Source organism: Oncorhynchus tshawytscha, linkage group LG30, assembly GCF_018296145.1.
Source record: "Oncorhynchus tshawytscha isolate Ot180627B linkage group LG30, Otsh_v2.0, whole genome shotgun sequence".
Lineage (NCBI taxonomy): Eukaryota > Metazoa > Chordata > Actinopteri > Salmoniformes > Salmonidae > Oncorhynchus > Oncorhynchus tshawytscha.
In genome coordinates, this window is record NC_056458.1 from 12,543,845 (window position 1) to 12,562,837 (window position 18,993).

An 18,993-nucleotide genomic window follows, 5' to 3' on the forward strand; every position below is an offset into this window, starting at 1 on the left:
CAGAATGCTCCTTAATGGGCAACTCCTGGTTCATGCTCAAGTATTTGGAAGTTTAGTTAAGAAATAAATGACATGCCATCTGTGGATCAGTCAGTCTACTGCGTAAGGTGGAGCTGAGGGTTCTGTAAGTTGTCTGCCCAGCCTCTAGCTTGTTGGACAAGACTAGCAGTGATCATGGTATTTTTATGTAGGAGAACAGGTAGGTTGCATCCATCTATATATTATCCCATTCCATTGCTGTACCAGGGTAAAAGTTCCATGAGTCAAACAGTCATTGGCAGAAAGCATATGCAGGCAGCTAAGATGGGTATAAAATAATGCCCCAACTACTACGGTGGAGGAAATATGAACTGTAACGCTTCACCATTAGTTTTTCTGGGCAGGTTGCCATATTCGCTGTATGATGTTGAATATGAGAGAAGAGTTCTATTTTGGAGCTGGTCGATGGCGCTGAGTTGAGTGAGGATCCGTTGCATTGTCCTCAACCGTATTCATCAACACTTAGCACAGGCGTGGCCAGGCCCATTCTTACCTTGTTCTCATGGACCCCTTGACGTGTCTCCGTAGCCAGATGTGTGAGATGAAGTCCTTTTTTTTTATTCTAAAAGGACTTTATTGTGTGAAGCACAAGAGAAACAGTGTTCTCATTCTGAGGAGTCCATATCTCTCTAATGTGAGGACACGACTCAGGTTGCCAGGTCTGGTCAAAGGACCTAATCAGACGGAACAACTGATAGGGATGGTAAAGAACACGACTTCATGTTCTCCTATTGCAGATAGAACTGCATCCACAGCTTTGGTCAGCGTTGTCACCGCTTCCTGTTTCTTGGGAAAGGCTCCGTGGTGGATATCGGTCTTCGTTACATCACATATCGCGTACTGTGTTCTCTGTGTAGATATGTGTGGCGGCTAGTGTCTGTGTGTCTTGAGTGACTCTCATGTCCCCTCTCCTTCAGATCATGTTCCAGGCGTATGGGGACAAGCAGGGCCCTCTGCATGGCATGCTCATCAACACCCCCTACGTGACCAAGGACCTGCTGCAGTCCAAACGCTTTCAGGCGCAGTCTCTGGGCACTACTTACGTCTACGACTTCCCTGAGATGGTCAGACAGGTACGGACCTCGACACAACAGCTCAGTGGTCGCAGTTGCTGGTGTACATAAAAAACATACGACCACGTTTGAGGTCAACTGCATGTCCATCCAGGAAGTGAATTGTAACTTTTTCCCATTTTAAATTTTTTTAATTAACTGAATGCATGAAACAAAGGTCTCACAAAGTAAAATAAACAAGGGGACATTTCCAATTTATAAATACAAATGTCTCCCCTGAATCTAGATGGAATTGACGTCAATCCTGCATGTTATCGCTCTACGTTAGAGGTCTTGCGCAGGACTGATTTGTTCACCCCGCGCAAAAATAACTTAAGAAATTGATTCAATTACCAGAGATTCTCACATGGTCCTTACATTGTATTACTGGGCTGTGTCAGACAACATGCTAGATGTAGTTTGAAGAGAGCAGAGTTGGAGAGACTTGCACTTTCTCTTGAGCTATTTTTATGGCCTACCTTTTCAGACGGCGACAAATATGGGTGATCAATATTTATTACTAGGCAATGTAGTAAACATAGGCTTATGCATAGGCTATAGTCTACTTTGTCTCGTTGAGAGCACACGCGTACCTGATCACGCACGTATGGCCACTGGACTGGAAGCAGCAACAATGATGAGAGTTCAAACTTGCACTTTGTCTTGAGCTATGTTTTGCATATAGCATGTAGCCTTCCTTTTAGGAGAAGGACCTGCGTGCGCGGCGCTCGTGTTGCACCTTTTCACCAATGATCACACGTTTTGATTGCACCTCGACTCACGTTGGTCGAGCTTCTCTCCACTTCTTTCCATTTTCAATATTGATTCACACGTTACTAGGGAACTAATAGTCTAAATCATGTTGAATTTCCTTGGAAAGATCACTGCCACGTTCCACTGTAGGCAGCCTACTGTATTTCATTGAGACTTGCACGCCCAACTAGTTTTGAAGAGCAGCAAATTCTGAGCCTGTGTGAGAAATGTCACAAAGATGTACTTCTTAATACAGTAGGTAGGCTAATGCGTACAAAGCAGAAAGGGGACCGTTTCCAAATCATCTGAGAGACGACAAAAATATTTTCATCCCAAAGTTACCTGTCTGACCGGCCGCTCCCAACCGCAGCGTGAAAAATGACGGCGGCGCCGCAATGATCTCTGTCGGGGCCCTGCAGCCCTCTATTCTACAGTAAGCATGTTATACTGAGAGTGAGCAGCAGACTCTTGACTCCTCTCTGTGGTTCCTCTTTCCTCCAGGCTCTAAAGAAGCTGTGGCAGTCCACTCAAACCTTCGCCCACCTGCCCAAATGCCCTCTGCCCTCCGAGCTGCTCACCTTCACAGAGCTGGTCCTGGACCCACAGGGACAGCTGGTGCAGATGAACCGTCTACCAGGAGGGAACGAGGTGAGGAGTAACTCATTTGAAAGTGCAGTTCCACTTCTGATCTGTAGGTGTCTCTGTGCTTCTTTGGCAGGATTGTTCAGTAGCTGTTTGCCAGGAATTGTCTCTATACATATGTAAATGCAAAGAAGAGTAATGCCCCTGCTTTTGTTTGCTGAGTTTGTCTCGTCCCCACGACATGAATGAATATGTTTACCTGTGTGTGTCCCTCTAGATTGGCATGGTGGCCTGGCGGATGACGCTCAGGACCCCAGAGTACCCGGCAGGGCGTGAGATCATTGTGATCAGTAATGACATCACACATAAGATTGGTTCATTTGGGCCGCAGGAGGACCTGCTGTTCCTGCAGGCCTCGGAGATGTCCAGGGAGAGTGGCATCCCTCGTATCTACATCTCTGCCAACAGTGGTGCCCGAATCGGCCTGGCAGAGGAGATCAGACACATGTTCCATGTGGCCTGGCAGGACATGGCAGACCCCTACAAGGTCAGCTGGCAGAATAGGGCAGTGGGTGTAGATGTTCTGTTTAAGAATTTGGAGATTATTAGTGTTGTAGGACTCTGTTAGCAGATGTCTCTGCCCATGTACACTATATAACCAAAAGTGTGTGGACACCACTAGATGTTGGAACATTGCTGTGGGGACTTGCTTCCATTCAGCCACGAGTATTAGTGAGGTTGGTCATTGATGTTTGGCGATTAGGCCTGGCTCGCAGTCGGTGTTCCAATTAATCCCTGTGCAGGCCAGTCAAGTTCTTCAACACCGATCTCGACAAACCATTTCTGTACGGACCTCGCTTTGTGCACGGGGGCATTGTCATGCTGTAACAGGAAAGGGCCTTTCCCCAAACTGTTGCCACAAAGTTGTATGCTGTAGCGTTAAGATTTCCCTTCACTGGAACTAAGGGGCCTAGCCCGAACCATGAAAAACAGCCCTCAGCGGTCCTGTTCTGTGAGCTTGTGTGGCCTACCACTGCGCGGCTGAGCAGTTGTTGCTCCTAGACATTTCCATTTCACAATGACAGCACTTACAGTTGACCGGGGCAGCTCTAGCAGGGCAGAAATTTTGGAAAGGTGGCATCCAATGACAGTGCCATTTTGAAAGGCACTGAGCTCATCAGTAAGGCCATTCTACTGCCAATGTTTGTCTATGGAGATTGCATGGCTGTTAGCTCGATTTTATACACCCTGACGGGAGTGGCTGACATAGCCGAATACACAAATCTGAAGGGGTGTCCGCATACTTTTGACAATGTAGTGTATGCATGTCCCTTGCAGACTGCTAATTCAGTCTTGTTTCTCTCCACAGGGCTTCAAGTACTTGTACTTGACCCCTCAGGACTACAAGAAAGTGTCTGCCCTGAATTCTGTTTACTGTGAACACATAGAGGACAAGGGAGAGTCCAGGTGAGTCCAGACGTTACCCATCAGCCATATTATGAATCACTGTCACCCTATTCAACACAGATAATACATCCAGCTCACTGGCCAGCAGAGAAAGTGGGGAACTACAACCTGTAAGAGAATCAATGGGCTGTGCATGAATACACATGAAAAGCCCCTCGGACAATGGGAGAAGGGGGATGAAGTGATGAGGTGTTATGTGTCTGACAGAGCCTTTCCTTGTTCAGGTACAAGATCACTGACATCATCGGGAAAGATGACGGTCTGGGGGTGGAGAACCTGAAGGGCTCCGGGATGATCGCAGGAGAGTCCTCTCTGGCCTACGACGAGGTCATCACCATGAACCTGGTACGCACCGACACACTGGATGGACCAACACACACATGCACGCCTAAACACACGACTACTTATGGTCTGTCGTGTTACTACTTAAGTGCTACTCTTACGAGGCGGAGGGTGGCAGATGTAAGAATGGGTTTTTACCCGATTCACTGACATGCCCTTGACTCGGGGTTACCTAAGCAGGCTGTGTGCTCTTCTCTCTCCAGGTGACGTGCAGAGCCATCGGCATCGGAGCCTACCTGGTCAGGCTGGGTCAGAGAACCATTCAGGTGGAGAACTCCCACATCATTCTCACTGGTGCTGGAGCTCTCAACAAGGTAAGAGCCAGCATCACTCCCCCTTTCCTGGCTGTACCTCATGGCACACGAAAGTCTCACGGAAATACTGAGAGGTATTCTGCTAGGATGCAGTGTTCCAATGTGGCCTCTGGGCAGAGGGACATGAGCTCTTTGTCTTTTCCCATAAGAGGTCTGCTGCAACACTCACTGCCGTCACTAACAACAAGACTACACATTATTAACCATCTAGAAAACAGATACAGTGAGTGTCTTTTAATACTCTTTTAATTGTCCTGTTTTCTTTTTGAAGAGAGGACGAGACGTGTTAATGTGTTTTTGCACTATGCTCTGTCGTCTGTGACCCGAATAGATTGTTCCTGAGTTCATGCAATTAACGCTTCTGCTTTTTAATCTGGATTTTCACTGTTACTATGTAGTAGTTGGTCATGCCATTTATTTTGCAGTTCATTTGAGGAAGAGGACAAAGTGGTGTGTGTGTATATATTTGTGTTGTACTGTAGAGATGGCCATTGAATAGATAGGATATATCCCTTAAGAGTGAACAATAAAATGGACAGCTCCCTCTTAACTAGGAGGCGGAAAGACGGTGTCCCGTCTGAATCGAAGAATAGAAATTATAATGGTGTTTTCTGATCCTCTATTTCTCTCACGCTGTATACATTTTTCCGGCTCAGTGATCAGGCCCTCCACTCCCCTCGCCTCCCCCCCTCCTCTCATCTCCCCAGTCGTACTGCTGCAGCTCCTGGTGGGATAATAGAAAGAAAAGCGTCAAGTTGTTATTTGCATAGAAATGGCAGTGTGACGCCTGAGGCTGCTGCTGGGGAGAAGGACACCCATATCATTTGTCTCCAATCAGAATGAAAAGTTTTGCTGAGGCAGATTTTTTTTTCTCTCTCTTTCTCTCTGCTCCACGGGCACTGACTACCCACCGCTTCCTCCCTCCCTCTCTCTGTCTCTCCTCCTCCCTCCGTCTCTCCTCCCTCTCTCTCCGTCTCTCCCCCTCTCTCTCCGTCTCTCCTCCTCTCCCTCAGTCTCTCCTCCCCCCTCCCTCCGTCTCTCCTCCCCCTCCCTCCGTCTCTCCTCCCCCTCCCTCCGTCTCTCCTCCTCTCCCTCCGTCTCTCCTCCTCTCCCTCCGTCTCTCCTCCTCTCCCTCCGTCTCTCCCTCCGTCTCTCCTCCCTGTGTCTGCATTAACATGACTCCATTCCAAATTTACATGACAAATCTGCTCATGACAAAACACAACTACATGCACGTTTCCATTTGCAGGTTTTGCTGCAAGCGCGCGTGTATGTGTGTGTGTGCACGCTCGTTTTCGGGTGCTGGTTGCTAGAGAAGCGTCAGATTGTGTGTGTTAGTCTGTGTTACAGTAAATGTGGAAAATGTATTGTTGTTTTTTTAAATAGAAAACTAACAGATGTATCCATTTCGCAGTAAATCTATAGTTTTTACTATAATTGTGTTTACTATAACATCTCAAGGCGATGATTCCCAGTTTACCACGTTGACAGTAAGTCTATAGTTTCCTATTTTTAAGCTTTCTGTAACATTTATCAAATGGATGTGTCACAGTTGAATGGGTTCATTCGCAATGATGGTCCATCCATTCAGCAGTAGCCATGGCAACAACAGAAAACACACATTATATCCCCATAGACTCCCTGGTTCACCAAAGCCGTATGAAGAGGACATACACACATCTTGATATACTAATTTCATTCAGTGATGGACATCTTTCTCCTGTTTGTATGGTGGCTGGATAGTAACTACTGGTACAAATATCTCAGTGGGTCTATGTCCCTCCACCCTCCCTCCCTCTGCTGTGGAATCTTAATGAACCCAGGCCCAGCCCGGTGGCACACAGGCCCTGCGTCTGCCTGTCAAGGTGACTGCAATGCTTGCCGGGGCCACGGGCTGCCCTGACAGCTTTAGGAGAGCGCCCAGGATTTGTAGCCAGGGACATAACCATTAATAGTAATAAAGAAAGTAAATGATGGCCAAAGAGGTGAGAGCTGAGAGTGAGCAACGAGCGCCTCTCTGTGTTTTACTGAGCTGTGTCCCCTGCGTGGTCGCCCGCCCTTGTGTGTGTGTGTGTGTGTGTGTGGCAGGAGAGGGGAGGTTAATGGGTCTGGCAGGTCACAGGAGCAGTTTGGACGCCAAAATGAGTTCAGTGGCCTCCATGCCATCCTTCATTAGCCTCTCACACCGGCAGAGATGCACAATAAACCAATATACACACACTCATACAGGCAGTCTCATACACGTGCTATTCAGTGTGTGTGTGTGTGTTAGAGAGAGCGTGTGTTAGAGAGAGCGTGTGTGAGAGAGAGCGTGTGTGAGAGAGAGCGTGTGTGAGAGAGAGCGTGTGTGAGAGAGAGCGTGTGTGAGAGAGAGCGTGTGTGAGAGAGAGAGGGCGTGTGAGAGAGAGAGGGCGTGTGTGAGAGAGAGGGCGCGTGTGAGAGAGAGAGAGCGCGTGTGAGAGAGAGAGGGCGCGTGTGAGAGAGAGAGAGAGAGGGCGCGCGTGAGAGAGAGAGAGGGCGCGCGTGAGAGAGAGAGGGCGCGCGTGAGAGAGAGAGAGGGCGTGAGAGAGAGAGAGGGCGCGCGTGAGAGAGAGAGAGAGAGAGAGAGGGCGCGTGTGAGAGAGAGGGCGCGTGTGAGAGAGAGGGCGCGTGTGAGAGAGAGGGCGCGTGTGAGAGAGAGAGGCGCGTGTGAGAGAGAGGGCGCGTGAGAGAGAGGGCGCGTGTGAGAGGCGCGTGTGAGAGAGGGCGCGTGTGAGAGAGAGGGCGCGTGTGAGAGAGAGGGCGCGTGTGAGAGAGAGAGAGAGAGAGGCGCGTGTGAGAGAGAGAGGCGCGTGTGAGAGAGAGAGCGTGTGAGAGAGAGAGAGAGAGCGCGTGTGAGAGAGAGAGAGCGTGTGAGAGAGCGAGAGAGAGCGTGAGAGCGTGAGAGCGTGAGAGAGAGAGAGAGCGAGAGAGAGAGAGAGCGAGAGAGAGAGAGTGAGAGAGAGCGAGAGAGAGTGAGAGAGAGAGAGAGAGAGAGAGAGAGAGCGAGAGAGCGAGAGAGAGAGAGAGAGAGAGAGAGAGAGAGAGAGAGAGAGAGAGAGAGAGAGAGAGAGAGAGAGAGAGAGAGAGAGAGAGAGAGAGAGAGAGAGAGAGAGAGAGAGAGAGAGAGAGAGAGAGTGCTTGTCTTTCTATGTGTGTGGGTGCTCATAAACAGGCTGTGAGGCAGTGTGCAGTGCAGGCGGGCAGCTCTTTGTCATGGCTCCTGTCGATAGTGTGGGTGGATAGAGTGTCAGCGAGGACAAATCTCCGGTATTAATTCACTCTGGAGGTTACCAATAACGCGGCCGCCTGGGAGAACGCCAGGTGCCCGTGGCGCCCAGTGAACGCCGTGATAGTGATCCCTGGCCACCGATCGACAGTATTGACGAGGCCAAGGTGCGGTGAGGAGCAGCAGGGTCCCTGTCACCTGGGGGATAGGTCTGTGTCTGTGTGGGAGATCCTATTGATCCACAGCCCGAGGGACACCACCCTCCATCCCCAGCCTCAGTGGGTTTAGCTCGTCCCTGTAGGGAGAAGAATGTGTGTCACAACATAAAATAGCCATTACCTACCCATGCCTAATGTGTAAATATTGTTGGTGGTCTCTCAGCTTGTAGTTTGTAGGGAAATTGGCTAACGTGGTTTGGTTTGACTATGGAAGAAATCAGGAATGGTAAACAGAATGTGACATCACCCCCATCTTCTTTCCCGTAGGTGCTGGGTAGAGAGGTGTACACCTCCAACAACCAGCTGGGTGGGATTCAGATCATGCACAACAACGGTGTGACCCACAGCACTGTGTGTGATGACTTTGAGGGAGTCCACATGCTGCTACACTGGCTCTCCTACATGCCCAAGGTAACCATCCGCTCTCATCAGCATTTAACCCATTGTCCATCCATTTAGGCTCGTCTAATGCACATGTACCTTTTTACGCGGTCAGCTTTTCAGTGAAGCTGGGTTAAATTCATAGTTGATGTTTACACCCCCTTCCCCTCCAGGACCGATCTAGTCCCGTGCCCATCATCAATGCCAAGGACCCCATAGACCGGCTGGTGGAGTTTATGCCCACAAAGGCCCCCTATGACCCCCGCTGGATGCTGGCAGGGCGCCCCAGCCAGAGTGAGTACCCTCCTTCCTTCCTCTCAGACATGAACATTTACAGCACTACACAAACCAGAAGCAACTGCCTCTTCCCTCGTCACATTGTGCGTAAGGCAGACTCTGTGCCACACTCATCACCTCAATCGCTGTGCAATAAAGGATCTTCATAAATCTCTCCTATCGTCATAATAATCACTCACTTGTAGTCATCCCCTCCTCCAGTCACACTGGTTCTGCAACAACAGGTGTTGAAACAGCAGCTCTTCACACTTCAATTTAGTCTGAGTGTCATTTTAAAGGTTGGCCTTGCGATTTGCGCTATGATCATTTCAGGCAGATCTCCCAGAGGTCAGGGGTTAAACTAATTCCTGTTTGTTAGAGAGGGTTATAGGCTCTCCAGACACTGAGAGCGACATGGTGAACCCTGGGCAGCATTCTAGCTGGGTGGATGAAGAGAGAGATAGCAGGGGAATGGATGGCTCATGTTATACATGCAGGGTCAGGCCTGAGCAGATTCCATATCAGTGTAATTACAACTTTGGGCAGGGGGAGAGATTGGGGCCGGCAGGGCGTGCGGTGTGGGGGGGGGAGACCGGTCTTTAGTTCTGATGAGTGGGGAGGCTTAATTGAATGGTAACCTCTTAGACTAGCCCTGTCTCGCTCACTCTGCCAAGAGCAGGAGAGCTGAGCTCGGCTCTTTACAGCCTCATCCGTCATGGGACCTGACAAGATTAGAGATTTCTGTTTAAAAAAATTATAATTTAAACACTGTTTTTGCTTTCATGGATATGACAGGAGTAGAATCTGGAGGGGGAAAAAAACATTTTTCTGCCAAGTAACGGAATGTTTTATTTCTTATTTACAAATGTTTACTTTGTAATAATAAATAATTTAAGCTTTCCATCTCCTCTCTCTCTCTCTCTCTCTCTCTCTCTCTGTGCAGCTCCAAAGGGCCCGTGGCAGAGTGGGTTCTTTGACCATGGCTCGTTCTCAGAGATCATGCAGCCGTGGGCTCAAAGTGTGGTGGTGGGCAGAGCCAGGTAAGGAACCACATCACTCCACTGTTTGGAAGCGATATAGACACACTATAGTCCTTTGATAAACGGGCCTCATGTATAACCGGTGTGTAAATGTCACACTGAATATTTGCACGCCGTACATACGTGTGTTTCCCATCATTAATCAGATCTGTCATAAAACTGCGTGTGTGAACGGGCGTTGTAACTCCGCCATGCACCTTTTTATGGTGACAATTACGCCCTTTATTTGCTCGGGAGAGGCGAAGGTCGAGTCACGTGTCCTTCAAAACATGGCCCGCCAAACCGCGCTCCTTAACACCCGCCTGCTTAACCCGGAAGCTGCACCAATGTGTCGGAGGGAACTCTGTTCAACTGACAACCGAAGTCAGCCTGCAGGCGCCCGGCCTGCCACAAGGAGTCACTAGAGCGTGATGAGCCAAGTAAAGCTCCCCCGGCCAAACCCTCCCCTAACCCGGGCGACGCTGGGCCAATTGTGTGCCGCCCTATGGGACTCCCGGTTACGGCCGGTTATGACACAGCCTGAGATGGAACCCAGGTCTGTAGGGATGCAGTGCCTTAGACTGCGCCACTCGAGAGGCCCCTTTGGCAGTAACTTATGCTGTATTTGATGGACTGTGACAGCTTCGGAAATAAAAAAAACTACGTCCAAATGTTGTGGACCTGTCAGCAGAACGTTTGAATTCAACAGTGTTTTCCATTGACTTCCCCCAACCTAATTTGCTGGACTGCCCATGAATTCTGAAACATTGTCTAGGCTACTCATAAAATGTACAGTAGGTTACCAACTGTAGTAGCATGGAATGGCATCCAGCAAAACCTGAAATACATAGCCTATCTGTTTAACTTGGCTACTAGGCCCAATTTAGATGAGAGATGCATATGGTAGTTTGTTGTATGGCTACTTCCAAGATTTGAACCCATCACGGCCAGAAAAGGGAAGGAATTTATTCTGCGTTGGTTCTGAAAATAAATAGGAATAGATTCCTATGTCAAAATACTTGCCTGCCTGCTTGAAATACAATACTTCAACCACTAGAAAATGTACGTACGCATGGTGTAAAGTTTGCGTGGAGGAAAGGATATTCTCACGCCAAGTTTTGTTTTTATAAAATGGCAACTTTTGCGGGAAAGCTGGCGCACGCATGTTTTGGGTTATATTTGTACATGTGCAATGTTTATAAATGAGGCTCCAGACCATTACCAAGTCTATTTCACAAGGGTCATCCTGGTCACAACATCATTTGTTTAGAGTGTATGTAGTTCTAGAACAGGATGTTGTGTGAGCCGTGCAGTATGTTAAATGGTCTATCTGATCGTCCCACTGTCATGCAAGTCCATCTACATGTACCAGTACTGAAACCCCCTCCTGCCTGATATCTGATTTGAGAGTTTTGGGTGAAATGCAGCAAGACACATTTCAGCTGAATGCATTGTTGTACAACTTTTTAGGTATCCCCCTTTCACATAGCACCCATCTTAACCCCACACATTGACCTGTCTGACCTCTAACGCCTGACCAATCAGCCCTCAGGGGTGCATAGTTGTGTGTCCTGATGTGACCCTCTGCTCTCTCAAAGGCTTGGTGGCATACCTACTGGAGTGGTTGCTGTGGAAACCAGATCAGTGGAGCTGTCAATCCCAGCCGATCCAGCAAACCTGGACTCTGACGCCAAGGTAAGTTCCTCCTAATATACACTGACCTGTGTCCCAAATACAGGTATACTCACATAAAGACCCACAGAAACGCATGATCACTAGTAACCCTTTGTGTCCTGCTCTCAGATCATCCAGCAGGCAGGCCAGGTGTGGTTCCCTGACTCTGCGTTTAAGACGGCACAGGCCATCAAGGACCTGAACCGCGAGGGCCTCCCTCTCATGGTGTTCGCCAACTGGAGGGGCTTCTCTGGAGGCATGAAAGGTACCATAGAATATATGTTTATATATCTGTCAGTTATACCAGTGTGTGTGTGTGTGTGTGTTTTTTTTCAGTCTCATATCAAATTCCTCTCCTGTGCCTCTGTCAGACATGTATGACCAGGTGCTGAAGTTTGGAGCCTACATCGTGGATGGGCTGAGAGAGTACCGCCAGCCTGTTCTGGTATACATCCCTCCACAGGCAGAGCTGAGAGGGGGGTCCTGGGTGGTCATAGACCCCACCATCAACCCCCGCCACATGGAGATGTATGCTGACAAGGACAGTCGGTGAGTTTGACTTCCATCCACTAACCATAACCGCTCTTGGCAGCATGCCAAAGACAGAAGTCACTGTTTCGACCAATGCACAGTTTGATGTAGGCTCAGATCAGTGACATAGCATCACAATGTAGAGCCTCGGTCATCTTGATGAATCCCTCTCTTCTCTGCTCCACAGTGGTGGAGTGTTGGAGCCAGAGGGGACGGTAGAGATCAAGTTCAGGAAGAAGGACCTGGTGAAGACCATGAGGAGGGTGGACCCGGTCTACATGGGCCTGGCAGAGAGACTGGGTCTGAGTCCTAGAGCTTTATTCATACTTTCTCACATTGACAGAGGGAATCTCTTTATGCAGTTCTCTCTCTGTGCTCTCCACTATGCCATTTGCTTTGCTCTTTCTCCTTCTCTCCCTCTGTATCCCTCTCTGAGGGAGGAATGATAATATCTAGCGGGGCACGTGTGCGTGCGTGTGCTGTAATTCCCTGTCACTCTTGTTCTTTATCTGAGGGTGATCGTATCGTCCCTGCTCTGTCCCCTGGGGAGATGTGTCAATCACAGCAGGGCTAGATCAATCAGCAGGGCCTGCTGTCTCCCTCCTCGCCCTGTCCTCCTTCCTAACCCGGCCTATTGATTTTCCTCTGGGCTCACAGGGGCACCATGGAGCCATAGAGCTTTGGGCCAGCACCGGGCCTCTAGGGGCTGTGGTGGGGAGGCTGACCGATTGGCTCTGACAGAAATCAATCTCTGAAGACAGGCAGCACAGCAGCCAGGGATTCTGGAGAACACTGAACCACATCAGACAGTGATACTGAGAGCTGAGCTGAGCCTGTGCTGTACAGTCATAAAGAACCCATGCTGAGCAAATGGGAGGGAATGTATCTCACCTACCTCCTGAACATTTTCACATAGAACCAACATAATTCTCATGCTAATGGTACCGCTTGCCTTGGGGTAGCAGAACAGTCCAGCCACCCGAGTCGTCATAGACTGTTCTCTCTGCTACCGCACTGCAAGCGGTACCGGAGCGCCAAGTCTAGGTCCAAGAGGCTTCTAAACAGCTTCTAACCCCAAGCCATAAGACTCCTGAACATCTAGTTAAATGGCTACCCGGACTATTTGCATTGCCCCACCCTCCCCTCTCCACACCCCTGCTACTCCCTGTTGTCATCTATGCATAGTCACTTTAATACCTCTACCTACATGTACATAATACCTCAACTAACCGGTGCCTCAGTACATTGACTCACTGCTGCTGTTATCTCACTGCTGCTCTTGAATTATTTCTTACTTTTATCTCTTATCCTTTCTTTTCTTTTTTTAAACTGCATTGTTGGTTAAGGGCTCGTCAGTAAATATTTCACTGTAAGGTCTACACCTGTTGAATTTGGAGCATGTGACTAATCAAATTTGACTTGATTTGAGTAGCCGCTTCCCCAAACAATCCCGCTGTCATACAGAACAGATACAGTGATAAAAGGAAGTGGAGCCCATCCCAAATGCTCACGCTGTCACATTGACACAATTTCCTTGGAATGTTCTCGGTATGCAGCTAGCTTACATCAGACCTCACTGAATAATCTTTGGTTTGTGTTGTAACCCTCCTGGCCATGTCTCCTTCTCCAGGTACCCCAGAGCTGGGCCTGCCAGAGAGGAAGGAGCTGGAGACCAAACTGAAGGAGCGGGAGGAGTTCCTGTTACCCATCTACCACCAGGTGGCCGTGCAGTTCGCCGACCTCCACGACACCCCGGGACGCATGCAGGAGAAGGGCGTCATTACGGTGAGACGACACGGTCACGTTGAACGTGATCAGAACACGAATTGTCAAATGAAATGACACATTTAGCCGATGTTATTGCAGGTGTAGCGAAGTGCTTGTGTTCCTAGCTCCAACAGTGCTGTAATATCTAACAAAACACACAAATCTAAAAGTAAAATAATGGAATTAAGAAATATAAGGCCTCGTCGACTTGTTTGGGGGCATGCTTCCTCTGCTGTTTCCTGAAGTCCAAGTCAGCTCCTTCATTTTGGTGACGTTGAGGGAGAGGTTATTTCCCTGGCACCGCTCCGCCAGGGCCCTCACCACCTCCCTGTAGGCTGTCTCGTCATTGTTGGTAATCAGACCTACCACTGTTGTGTCGTCTGCAAACTTGTTGATTGAGTTGGAGGCGTGCTCGGCCATGCAGTCATGGGTGAACATGGAGAACAGGAGGGGGCCGAGCACTCACCCTTGTGGGGCCCCAGTGTTGAGGATCAGCGAAGTGGAGGTGTTGATGCCTACCTTTACCACCTGGGGACGGCCCGTCAGGAAGTCCAGGACCCAGTTGTACAGGGTGGGGTTCAGACCCAGGGCCTCGATCTTAGTGATGAGCTTGGAGGTAATATGGTGTTGAAGACTAAGCTGTAGTCAATGAACAGCATTCTTACATAGCTATTCCTCTTGTCCAGATGGGATAGGGCAGTGCGATGGTGATTGCATCAGAACAGTATTGAAATGAAGGTCACATAGCTATATGTGAAGAAATATTACATTAAAAAGTGTTTTTTTTTATGTCTCATTCCAATACACAGAACTGTATCTATGCGGTATGTGAGTAACCAAGCCTGTGTTACCTACAATGCAGTAGACTGGTGCAGTCGATGACATGCCGAGGGAATATAGTGTTCAGTAGATGCCTAGGGAAAAGAGTGTTCCAATCTCTCTCAGGCTGTGAGACGTGTCTTTATAATTACCTGCTGATGACCCGGCCCATCACCTCAGCAAGCACAGAACAGCCCCAGGCAGGATTCCAAGCTCTCTCCATCACACACACGCGTACGCACAATGGGTTCATGAGAGGAAGGCTGCTAGGGCATTTCTGTATACTGAAGTATCTCTATAATAGATGACAATCTCAGTTGCTCTCAAGATGCCTGCAAATGAAACAGCACAATTATCAGTGATAGGTGCCTGCAAATGCAACCGCACAAGAATCTGATTGACAGCCACATAGGTGCTCAGTAGAATACCAAGGACAGATTACTTCTCTGGAGACTCTCCTGCACTCAGAAGTTCTCATATCATGACGTACAAAGATATTCTCTTCAGTTCAAAATCTGTTTAGTTATGTAAATTGAGTAATGTCATATTTTTTTTTTGGGGGGGGCAATAATTACACAATATTAGATTATATTTACATTTTCTAATATCAGACAGACAGTATTGCTTGTTGGTGAGATATCTCATCTCTGAAGCTGTGTGTGTGTGTGTGTGTGTGTGTGTGTGTGGTTTCCCAGGATATCCTGGAGTGGCGGACGTCACGTCACTTCTTCTACTGGCGTCTGAGGCGTCTGCTGCTGGAGGACACAGTCAAGAGGAAGATCCAGGTGGCTAACAGCGAGCTGACCAATGGACAGATCCAGGCCATGCTGAGACGCTGGTTCGTAGAGGCTGAGGGGACCGTCAAGGTGACTGGCCACTACCTGCTCCTCCACTTTCCTCAAACAAGCCTTCCAAAGCACAGAGACACTGACCGTCACTGTCAACTAGAGGCTGCAGATTCATGAGATTATACATCTATACCTTCCTTCACAGTCTGGTTTTAATCATAAAAAAATGATAATAATTCGGTCAATTTCCAACCAGAAGTTGTGGTGTCTCGGTTATGGCTCGGTAGAAATAACTATAGGTGATAGAAAATATGTCCCTCAGCCTAGACTGCTGCCTCCAGGGGTGACTAGAAAAAGCCCAGCTCCTGAGGTAGACAGAGTATATCTTTAGAAGCGGCCGTCTTGTTAGCTAATACATTACCCCAATCAGGGCTGGCTATCTTAAGCTACAATTAATCTGAGCCCTGGCACGTGCAGATAGGAGAGCCACGCGCTGTTTCTTAATTAAAAGCAAACGGATTAAAAATGATTAATAAGGGCATTAAATGTTCTTGCGGACTACAAGCAGGAGAGCTCTTAAAACAGCGTGAGGCCATTACCGCCCTCCCAATCTGCCTAAGCCCCGTCTGCCTTTGTTTGGGATCAGAGACTGGCTGCCCTCATGAATATGGATTTCTCAATCAGGTCCAGTCAAAAAGGCATCAGGGACCTACTTTGTAGCTCTCGCACTTTCACTTCTGATAGGAAAAATGTAGCTTCACCCCCCCCACACTCATTCAGACAAGCAAGGTTATGAGAATGTGATTGTAGTGCTCTACTGCCCGAAACAAACACGAGTTCAGACGTGGGTTTTTCCACTGATATGGATAAAACTTAGCCCCAAAAAAGAATCCCTGAGAAGTTGGATTAAATCTTCCTCTCTTCTCTCTCTCTGTGTGTGTGTGTGTGTGTGTGTGTGTGTAGGCTTATCTGTGGGACAGCAATGAGGAGGTAGTGGAGTGGCTGGAGAAGCAGCTGAAGGAGGAGGAGGGGGCCAGGTCTGTCATCGACGAGAACATCAAGTACATCCGCAGGGACCACATCCTCAAGCAGATCCGCAGGTGAGACCGACCGCTCGTTTAACAGGCTGATCCAACCTGATCTTATAGTTTCACTTCGGGATTTGACGTAATTGGACAAATGTTGATTTTTGACCCATTAATAGATTTTTTTAAAGCGCTGTTTCCATTTAGTAAGTACTCTCCCTGCTTGCTAGAAAATGGAGAACTGCCATGGCACGGTGCTCTGAGCCCAACGCTGTGCCATTGTTTTTTTGGTGAGCACCCATGACGGCATAACAATTTTCTCAAGATCTTTTCAAACGGCCGAAATCTACGTGTTTTTCTAGTGACCAGCCTTGAGATGGCCGGTAGAAGTCTACTCAAAGATTTGTTTAGTACCATGTTTATGCAGTGGGATATTTCCTGGTGTCAGGAAAGTGCAATGTCACGGATTCCCACAGAATCTATTTATTCCATGTACAGCCAGGTAAACAACTGGTCACATCTCCTTCATCTCACTCAGGTTCTCTTCTCTCCTCCTTAGCCTGGTCCAAGCAAACCCTGAGGTTGCCATGGATTCCATTGTGCACATGACGCAGCACATCTCCCCTACACAGCGTGCTGAGGTGGTCCGCATCCTGTCCACCATGGATGCCGCCCCGGCCGCCACCTAGAGCGCCTCCTCTCCCCAGCCTGGCCCCGCTGTCTCAGGTGCAGTGGAACTGTGCCAGAAGCTGGGGCTGGAGGAGCCAACATGGCAGCCCACGGAGGCTGTGCTGTTACAGATGAAAATGATCCTGGAGGGAGGGAGGGGGGAGAGCTGAGACACAGGGTAATGGATTTATTTATTACGTCTGATATCCAGGGTAATGCATTTATACGTCTTACAGAATGTGTTAGTTGTGATATCTATGTAAGTTAAAAAAATGATAGACAAAGCCAAGACCAGAAACTATATAACTAGCATGAATGACGACAAGCTTGGGGACCACACAATTGGCCAAGGTGGAAGCAGCTCTTCATTTGCTATCATAATGAGCCTCTGTCCTATTGGACAGGAAAACATGCATTGAGTTTGAGTGTTTTGATGGCGATCTTGACAATAAAATTGCAGCAGATTGCTGGGAGGGTTCACGAGGGTGGAGGGTTTGCACACCTTTGCACGGCGCACTTAATTACTGATTAAACCCAGGGTAGGAGGTGGAGCGTGGCATTGTGATGGGGATAGCGTGTCGTTCTGCCCTGGGCCTGGAGAGAAGAGCCCAGCAGGAGGCAAGAAGAGGGCCCTATTCAGACCCAACCACCCCACACTGGCCCTGGGGTGAGCCATTGGGCAGGCAGGCACACACTGATGCGGGTAGAATAGCAGCTGTCACCACCTCTGAATGCACCTTACTGTTCTATAGTATACTAAAAGACTGACACAAAAGCAAACACTAATGGTAATTGGTGCCATAATGGTTGAGAATTCCGTTTTTCCCTCCCATGGGGTATATTTTTTAACAATTATTGTGTAAGAAAATATGTAAAACATTTTAGGTGGCTAATTTATTAAATGGCAATCATGTTAAAGAGAACTGAGTAGTGTACACTAGAATTATACATTCAGTATTACAAAAGGTGTGATTTTAAAATGTTCTGTAAATTGTAGTTCTTTATTTTGAGACGTATTTCCCAAGGAGAAAATGTGTTGTCACTAGTTAGCACAGCCAAAAAGTCATTATGGCTAAAACCATGCCTATTTCTACAAGTTTTAACCACATGCCTAACCTTAAAGACCAAAAAGCTACGATATAGCCATTGTGACTTTATGGCTGTGGTAACTAGTGACACAGAAAATGATAGTATTGTGTAAACTTGGTTATGCTCATTGAGGAACAGTGATGGATCCTGGATACTGTTGTTTCTGTATGGCAAAGTGATGGTGGCCTAGCTGCTGGAGAGCCTCAAATCTAACATAATATTTGATTCAATGTCAGGTAAAAATTGTATTTTGCCTAGATGAGAGGCAAGAATTGGCAATGTAGGATGACTTCATGCACAGTGCTAGTCTTAAGTTATATTTGTCTATTGCTGGTAGTCCTGTTACTAATGAGGTGATTGGCTGAATGAGAAAGGTTAATGTGTTTACTGTAGGGAACCCGAATTACCTCAGTTCAAATTTAATAAAATACAACTTACCTGGTTTGTCAGATTTGTTTTGCTTTTTCAAGCGGAATGAAACACGGCAAGAGCAAGATTGAGTTGGCATTTCAAACGGCATTATTACTCAATTATTTACCATTAAATGGATCATCACAACACCGTAATTCTGCCAAATTCAGCGAGGAAAAAGTATTCTTAGGGAGAGACATTTTTCGGACTACTTCGAAATGACATTTTCTCATGCAGGCATCAACCCACAGATGATCAGTGGCACTTTTTTCCCCCCAAACTTCAACAGTCTTAAAAGAGATGAGACAGATCAAACAAATAGTGAGGGATCCATCTCATCCCTTTTGTTTTCTCCCCCCCCCCCCGGTCTCACTTTCATATCGTCCCCTTGGCTCCGTCAACTCTATTACCATCCTACCAACAAATATGTAAGACAAATTGAGTTGCATACACCCAATACCCATCACAATTATGGGAGGCCCAATAAGAAAATGAGTCATTCGGTGGTATAATTGGAAATGTGCCTTGCC

The 18,993-nt window shown here is 47.9% G+C and overlaps 1 protein-coding gene across 11 annotated transcripts in view; it reads left to right on the forward strand.

Annotated features, from left to right (window-relative positions):
• The window catches only part of LOC112250283 (acetyl-CoA carboxylase), a 45,921-nt gene extending 27,425 nt beyond the window's left edge, over window positions 1–18,496 (forward strand). For all 11 annotated transcript variants that reach the window (XM_042309378.1, XM_042309381.1, XM_042309382.1 and 8 more), the window contains 17 exons: window positions 957–1,112; window positions 2,346–2,492; window positions 2,704–2,973; window positions 3,796–3,893; window positions 4,118–4,238; window positions 4,439–4,549; window positions 8,282–8,425; window positions 8,569–8,689; window positions 9,615–9,711; window positions 11,289–11,385; window positions 11,494–11,629; window positions 11,736–11,913; window positions 12,083–12,195; window positions 13,526–13,680; window positions 15,177–15,347; window positions 16,233–16,369; window positions 16,854–18,496. In XM_042309378.1, the coding sequence (XP_042165312.1) occupies window positions 957–1,112; window positions 2,346–2,492; window positions 2,704–2,973; window positions 3,796–3,893; window positions 4,118–4,238; window positions 4,439–4,549; window positions 8,282–8,425; window positions 8,569–8,689; window positions 9,615–9,711; window positions 11,289–11,385; window positions 11,494–11,629; window positions 11,736–11,913; window positions 12,083–12,195; window positions 13,526–13,680; window positions 15,177–15,347; window positions 16,233–16,369; window positions 16,854–16,983 (2,382 nt within the window). In that variant the 3' untranslated portion in view covers window positions 16,984–18,496. The remainder of the gene's footprint in view (window positions 1–956; window positions 1,113–2,345; window positions 2,493–2,703; window positions 2,974–3,795; window positions 3,894–4,117; window positions 4,239–4,438; window positions 4,550–8,281; window positions 8,426–8,568; window positions 8,690–9,614; window positions 9,712–11,288; window positions 11,386–11,493; window positions 11,630–11,735; window positions 11,914–12,082; window positions 12,196–13,525; window positions 13,681–15,176; window positions 15,348–16,232; window positions 16,370–16,853) is intronic.
• Window positions 18,497–18,993: the final 497 nt, after the last annotated feature.